Source organism: Alligator sinensis, unplaced genomic scaffold (assembly GCF_000455745.1).
Source record: "Alligator sinensis unplaced genomic scaffold, ASM45574v1 scaffold447_1, whole genome shotgun sequence".
Classification (NCBI taxonomy): Eukaryota; Metazoa; Chordata; order Crocodylia; family Alligatoridae; genus Alligator; species Alligator sinensis.
The window spans coordinates 2,054,579-2,062,360 of record NW_005842123.1 but is presented as its reverse complement, the minus strand read 5'-3'; the positions used below and the strand labels follow the sequence as shown (position 1 = coordinate 2,062,360).

At 39.8% G+C, this 7,782-nt stretch overlaps 1 protein-coding gene across 1 annotated transcript in view; it reads left to right on the top strand.

Moving 5' to 3' along the window:
- Positions 1 to 7,285, top strand: part of CUNH11orf58 (chromosome unknown C11orf58 homolog) — a 17,029-nt gene extending 9,744 nt beyond the window's left edge. Inside the window, exons 2-5 of the mRNA XM_014520513.2 lie at positions 303 to 404; positions 2,548 to 2,608; positions 4,866 to 4,975; positions 5,931 to 7,285. Coding sequence (XP_014375999.2) covers positions 303 to 404; positions 2,548 to 2,608; positions 4,866 to 4,975; positions 5,931 to 6,146 — 489 coding nt within the window. The 3' untranslated portion in view covers positions 6,147 to 7,285. The remainder of the gene's footprint in view (positions 1 to 302; positions 405 to 2,547; positions 2,609 to 4,865; positions 4,976 to 5,930) is intronic.
- The last annotated feature ends 497 nt before the right edge of the window (positions 7,286 to 7,782 follow it).

Here is a 7,782-nt window from a genome sequence, read left to right as displayed (position 1 = left end):
GTGGGGAGACTGCGTGTGGACGGTGGTTGGGGAGGGGGAGCACCACACGTAACCCTTGGTGCGCAGTAAAGGCGCTTTCCCCGCACGTTGGGGCACTTGGGCCCTCCTGGCATCTCATTGGCTGAGCCGCGGGGGAGCATGAGGCTCCGCCCCATGACGTGAGAGGGGGGAGGGGCAGGGTCATAATGGTGGAGGGAGCTGGACTCGGTGGTCCTCCAGCATCCCACAATGCTGTGCTCCTGGCCCCACTTCAGCCGGGGTGGAGCCCCTGGGCACGGGCTGAGCGTGAGCTTGAGTAACAGGGGCGTCTTGTTTCCCAGCATGGATCCAGCAGCTGGGAGGCAGCTGACCTGGGCAACGAGGAGCGGAAGCAGAAGTTCCTGCGGCTGATGGGCGCGGGGAAGGTGAGCCGGGGCTGCAAGTCACTGCCACGGGTGAGCTCAAACAGCCCAGGGTTTGTCCGGTGCCCGCGGCTGCCTGATATGTTTCCTGGAAAGGCTGAGGCTTTGCCAGAAATTGGCAATCTTTTTTTAATATTAAAGATTGGGGTTTTTTTTTTTAACTTAAATCAGATTTTTTTTTATTCATATTTTTTGTTAAGATTCTTTTAAAAAAAAAACCTGCATAAAGGTAGTTTTAATTTAAGATATGTTAAAGGGCAAAGATCGTCATGGGATAGGGATTGTAACCTCTAATTATGTATTATTTGAGACAATGTATTCATGTAACCTTTTTAGAAAAAAGTTTTATAAATAGGTCACAGCAGGTCATGGACTGTATTAGGGGCCCAATCTTCCCAGATGCTCCTCTGTAGATTAGTAAAGATTAAAGAAAACCACTCTACCCAGTGGGACTCAGTGCTCAGTCTAGAAGATCCCATTAAGCATCCCTGTGCTGCTTAGCATCAGTTCTGTGGATTTGCGTCTCCAGAGATAACATCCTTATTAACAGTGGTATATGTAGATAAGAGAGAACAGGCCTGATCAGCCCTCTTGTCTCTCTGGAAGTTTGTGTATGCAGAGTCAAGCCCCTACCTCGCTCTAAAATTGCAAAGTTTCAAAAAGTTCAATGAATGGAGGATATCAAACAACACAAATGCACTTTTTTTGTAGAAAACAGTGATTAAATCGAGGCTTCCTGACCAGTGATTTAAATTGTGATTTAAATGGATTTGATTTAAGTCAAATCCACCCTGGGCCTTGCTGTTGAGGCACATGGTGATTGGAGGCCAAAACTTGCTTTGCAATCCAGGGGCTTGGAGACAGCGGTACAGAACTTGTGCTTTCAGTTGCGCCTCTTTTGTGATGTTAGCTTGCTTTTGGCAAGAATGAGGTTTAACATCGAGCAGTTCAAACCTACAATTTCTGTATTAGCATTGCTATGCAACAGGAAGGCTCTAGTGTTATCTTTGAATACTGACAGTCATTCAGTGTTTTCACATCAGCCTGCCAGATAGTGGAAAACATTTTCTAGCTAACCTAGAATTGGCATCTTCCAATATCTTAATGCTTACGTATGACAGCAGCTGGATGAGCAAAAAAATATGGCTTGTACACCCACTCATAAAGTGTGAAAGTTGATTTCGTATAAAGGAGCAAACTTTTAAAATGCACTAGTTGTATATGAGGTTATCTTTCATATGATCCATGTAGAGCTGGTAGAATTACGTGAGATATTAGATATTACCAACCCAAGACCTGTATTTGTATGTGCATTGCACTTTCCTGTTACAGATGCTTTCATCATGACCTAAAATAGTAACTTTCTTTTTTTTACTTCAAGGAAGAAGGAGGAATTAAAATTTCACTTCCGCTCTAGTTGCTTTCCTTGACAAAGCTAGAAAATACTGCATTCACTTTAGCGGGGTAGCAGTGGTATATGAAGAATTGTTGGTTACAAGCATTACCACAGATTAATCCACATGACAGTGACAGATTGTGTTCCCACAGAGGTGGCTACTACAAGCAGATGTGATAGCAGTTCTTGTGCATAGGGTGACAGGCCAAAGCCCTCACAATTAGCAGTGATTTAACCAATGCCGCATTCAACTAGAAAAGTACATGCAGCTGAACATTATGGACCCCCACATTTGATATGCCCAAGCAGCTGGTAGCTTTCTGTTAAGTAAAAGAAGGAGAACAAAAACGAGGAGAAATATTAAAAAAGAAAAGAAAGATGTGGAGGGGAGGGACACCCAAATGTCAAATCATTTACATGGGACTTGAACAAAAGAGATCGAACTCATGAAATCTAGGTTGTGACTTGAAGTATTGTGCTATCCATTGTAATTTTGGCAATTACTGGTCTCCCTTGTCCTGCTGTAACACCATCATTTCCTTCTCCTGAGGGTGGGGAATCTATGTACTCACCAATAAGATCCAGTTGAAACCAGCTTTTGTCAATGGGTGTGAAGGTGAAGCAGCCCATGCCTTAAAAACTAGTTGTCAGCAGAGGAAGGTAGGGGTTCCCCTCTCCAAGAGTTATGGAGACGAGTAGAGGTGTCGGAGTTCACTGTAAGCTCCAAAACAAACTGCATTTTCTTTTTAGAGAGAACGCACTGGCCGCCTCGTTATTGGAGACCACAGATCAACTTCTCACTTCAGGACAGGTCAGTTTATCCAATAGTTGACAAAAAATTGGAAATCTGTAAACTTGCATTCATTTAGGGAACCAGAGCTTCCTTATAGCTTCCTACATTTTAGCTTATAGTCCTAGAAGCTGTAGATAGGACTGTAACTATACGCTTATTGTTAAGGTCCTTATGGTTGTCCTCGTACAATAACTCAGAATGATGGATTTCATTTGTGTGGCTAATGATGAAGAATGGAGATCAGATTCTAAGTCCCTGTATCTCCTTTTGTGTGTCTAAATAATTACTGAAAAGGGGTATTTTTAGTGAAAAGAATGGTTTGTCTACAACCAAAATTCAGCAAAGTAGTAAATGCAACACTTAACTGGAATGCAAAGTATTGAAATGCTTTGCTTTTAAACATGCTGAAAAATCTTGCCAAATTGAGGTCTAAATCCTCAGCGTCATTTTCCTGATTTAGAAGCAAAAAGCTTTATTTTTATCCACACCTTGAATTAGCTACAGCATTAAGAGGCTGCATTCTGTTACACCTGATGAATTGCTGCCAACTGTTGATGTTCATTGATGCTAGAAGCTTGGGCATGGAACAGAACTGGCCTTGTGTTAGACTCTCCACTGAGTATGTAAACTTTTAAAAAAATAATAATTAAAAAATAAAAAAAAAAGATTAAGAGAAATCTATGACCTAAAGACTAAGCCAGTTTGATAAGAGGCGAATCACCACACTCGTACAAGGTGCACAAGTTAAAGGTAAACTTTTTGTTTCTGATTGCTAAGTTGATTTTGCAAATCTGTTTCTCCTCAGGGTCTTACCTATCTCCTGGAAGCTGAGGTATCTTCAACTGTCAGATTTCAAACTGGGCTTGATTAGTTAGGCCAAAGTACAGAAAGGCTTTAGCACAGCTTAGTCTTAGGTCTGTAGACCAGGAACTGCCAGGTTGCATTAGATATTTTTTTTCTGATATGCCGACCCCCAAGTTGAAGCAACATTAAGTGTGGCAAGTCACAATAAAGCTACTCATTCTGTCGGGGGGCTGGTGCTTCCAACCTGCCTGCCACTGCATGTTTGTTTTTCCCCTCCCTCTTCCCCCTGTTAGCTAATTCAAATGCGTTTGCTACAGAAATTTGGAGTCTGTTTCTGGCTTTTTGATTGGCCTCTTAGGTGACATTTAGCAGGTCACTTCATCCCCTCTGTTTTCACCGGCCTCACTGTTCATCTGTTTTTTTTTAAAAAAGGAATATGTAAGAGCTATTAGTTGGACACTAGCAAAAAGCTGTGGTTAGGATGTGACAGGGTGCCAGGTCCCGCAGTTTAAAATAAAACACTTTTAATCAGTTGCAACAGAAAATAACCTACTTGCAACCATCCTACTTTCCACACTTGTCTGTCTTCTTCTCTGAATTCTTACAGCATGAAGTAGTCTATTTACATATGTGGAAAATTAAGACAAATCTCAGTTCTATGCCCATTCTCTGTCTACAAAACAGTGGGGTTCTCAATTATTTTTAAAATTTGACCTATATTTTGGTAAAGGAAATAATTCATTACTAACTTTACTGAGAAGTAAGATAGGATATGCAAAAGCAACTGACCTTGTCTGCTAAGGAAATATGAGAAGTAGGCTGATAAAGAAAAACATCTAAGCAGCCTCAGTTTCATGCTGCTGAGAATTCAAGTAAGCATGAAATGAAATGGTCCAGGGCACAAGTAGTTCATCTAAAATGTAGCAAGTTGAATACAGAAGTGATGTTCTTGTCTTCTGTTGTGTATTTGAGTGGGTTCCTTTAGCATTAACCACTGACTTTTTTGCAGTGCGTTGATTTATCAGTTTAGACCACATGTGAAGTATGGTCAATTCAAGTGTGGAAGCTTCTGTTCCATGTGATATTTTAACCTTGCGGTGAAACAAATTGTAGTACTAGCAGGATAGGAAATTCTTAACTGGATTATATTGCGACAAATAGTGCATCTAGAGTAGATGCATGAAGCATCATTGAATAGATATTATACTTGGTCATCTATGATCACACCCTTACGATAAGAGTATTTTACTTCACTCATTGAACAAATTAATTGGTCTATGTAAACGGATGTTTACACGGCTGACAAAGGTACGTAGTCTATAGTAAGAAAGTGGTCAAGCCTATACTTTCTAAGACTGAAAATTTGTGCATACAGTACTGAATTCTAAAAAATAAATAAATAGTGACTGTGTGTAATCAGATGTCTTTGTTAATTTGACTGAACCATAACCAAAGTACACTGGACCTGCAGGGGAAGAAGACAAGAAAATGAATGAAGAGTTAGAGTCTCAGTTCCAGCAGAGCATGGACAGCACAATGTCAGGAAGAAATCGGCGACATTGTGGACTTGGTTTCAGCGAGGTAGTAAGTTACTTACTCTGTTGTTGACTCATGGTTGTTCCAGTGCGCATGGAGATGACACTTGACTTAAGCATCCCACAGCTGTTTTCAGTAACAGATCGAAACCAAATCAGCAGCTGTTAGATACCTGTACTTGAATATAGAGTTTCCAGAGAATTCTTAGATGCCTACAAGATTCATGGTCTAAACAGGAATTATTAAAGCTTTTCCAAGAGGGATCTTACACACCCATTGCAAATATAAGGTAGAACCACGTAATAGTTCTATCTTGGCATTTAAGAAAGGAAGAGAAGAATATAGTTCAGAGTGCAGGGAAAACTTAACTAGACAGAATCATAATCAACACAATAATTTGGGGGTGGGGATCCCAGGCCTTTTGGGATTTTTAATGGTCACAAATGTCTTCAGTTTTTCAAAATGGGCACCCCTACAGTGTTATCAGCACAGTGTCAAAACACCAGCTGGGGTATTTGGTTTATTGCTATCTCAGGTGAGAGCCAGTCAAATTGCCCACATCATTTTGAGAGATTCCTTTGGTAGAAGATGGAGATGTCTCCTATGGGTATGCTCACCTAAATTAACTTGTCTTTAGTTTGAGCTGATACAGTCACAGCTTGAGATGCTGAGATGTTTCATTTATAAATAGCATGTTGTCCTAGGCTACAGACAGACAAAACAATAATGCTACTTTAAAAGGTGCAGGGTACTTGCTGCTCATAACTCTTCATCACCTCACTGATTGTCACTTGTGTCCACTCCTGTCCTTCAGTCAATGACATTTTAATACAGGTTATCTTTACCAGAATAAAACAATAGTTTAAACTGTTGTGGGTTTTAGCATCCATTTTTCACAGGATAGGAATGGACACTTGAAACAGTTGCAGTGGATCAGCATGAAATAGTAGAATGAATGGTGAAGGTTCTTGAACTACTGATATTGTACATTTTATTTTAGTTGCAGGAAGGTGAAGAGGAGCAGGGTGAGTGTTCTGGAGAGTCCCCAGAACAGGAAAGTCCAGAGGACACTGAAAGTAGCTCCGAGTCAGAGCAAGAGGGATCTACAGAAGAACTGCAAGCACCTGAAGAGCATGATGAAGATGATGCCCCTGAAAGCAAGAAAGATGTGAAAAGCAGTTATAAAATGATGTTTGTTAAAGCCAGTGGTTCATAACTGCAGGTCTAAGATCTCTCATCTTTAAAGTACAATACAGTAAGCCTTATTGTTACAGTGCAAAGTGAAGGACTGCTTACAGCACAGACCTTTGTATTATGATTTTAAAAAATGCCCTTTTAGATGACAAAAATAATAGTGTTTGCTTTCAGCTGCCATGGATGATATTTTCATGGGTATAAGGGTATCCATTTTTTTGTAAAGTGTTTAAAAAGAAAAAAAAAGTATTGGAGGAAGAAATAAACTTAGTTCCCAACTTACTTATTCTCTAAACCCACCCTCTCATTCCACTATACTTGTTGAATTTTTTTAAGATCCTTATTAAGGTGATTTCTTTGATTAGCATTTTGGTTTGGATTATTAAATATTTTGTGAGAGTTGCTGGATGCTGCATTAATGATGAAATACCAATGGCAACAATATATTTAATGGTGTATTAGAGCTTTAAACCTACAGCTACTAGCACTGCAATGTGGCAGGGTAGTCCAGAATCAATTATTCATTTAGATTCTGCTACTGTGGATGCCTGTAACCATGCAGAGTCCCATAGGCTGTGTCTGTGTTGGGCAGGGTGAGACTTCAGAATTGCATCTAGATGCAGGTGGCCCCTTTGTCACCTCTCCAGGCCTGTTTATAATAACAAAAATATATGGGGGTATATATTGAGACTAGCTTGAAAGAGAAGACTTTTATTCATGTTAGTTAAAAATTGATTCTTGAAGTGCATGGTGCAGGGCTTTGGACACCTGTTTCTAGTATTAATATACAATTTTCAGTCCATCCCTAATGTAGTAGGGATATTTAGGGGATAACAGTACACATTGAGTTTATGGCAAAGGAAAAAATGCTTTGTTAATGAGGAGCGAGACCTCGGCTCCATTCCCTTTTTAAAGGAAGCGCTGCAGCATGGGTAGAGTTACAGTGTGTGTGCCCCTTGCTTGAGTCACTTATGTGGAGGTACTTATAATTAACAAGGAAAGACCAAGCAATTTTCCCCTCTAACTTTCACTTTCCTTGTACAAAGTCCTAAGACTGTTAGCGGTTCCTTCCACAAAGGATTAAATATTTCCATGTCTTCTGCAAATATATTTTTGGTGTATTAAGGTAACTGTAATAAAATATCAAACTGCTATAGCATATGCATTTTCTCACGTGTTAGTTTAGTGCCTCAAATGGATCTACAGCTTTATAAAGAGAAAACTCAGCTCTTTTATGAGAGAATAGCAGAACCCTGGGCCTGCATTCTTGTTCAGCCTTGTTCCCTCATGCTGTTGCTTTGTATCTAAGAAACATTGGCAACATGGTTGTTTCCATAATACTGTTAGTAACAGCCAACTTGAGAGTTTGAAGTTGTGCTTCATCTGGACAGAATATTGAAACCGATTCAAACTTTGCTTGAAAAAATGTGACTTTGAATAATTGTTACTTTATGGGTGGAGAAAAGTATGGGGAAACACTAAATATGAAATTGCCTTGAGCAGATTTTAATTTACGTTCCAGTTATTTAAGCATAACTAAGTTGACTTTCTTTTAAAAAAAAAAAATAATTGAATCAGATTCCATATTGGGTAGAGAGAAGGATGGGAGGAGGGAAGGAAATGCTGATTGGAACCAGAAATTTTGAACTCCATTGGTT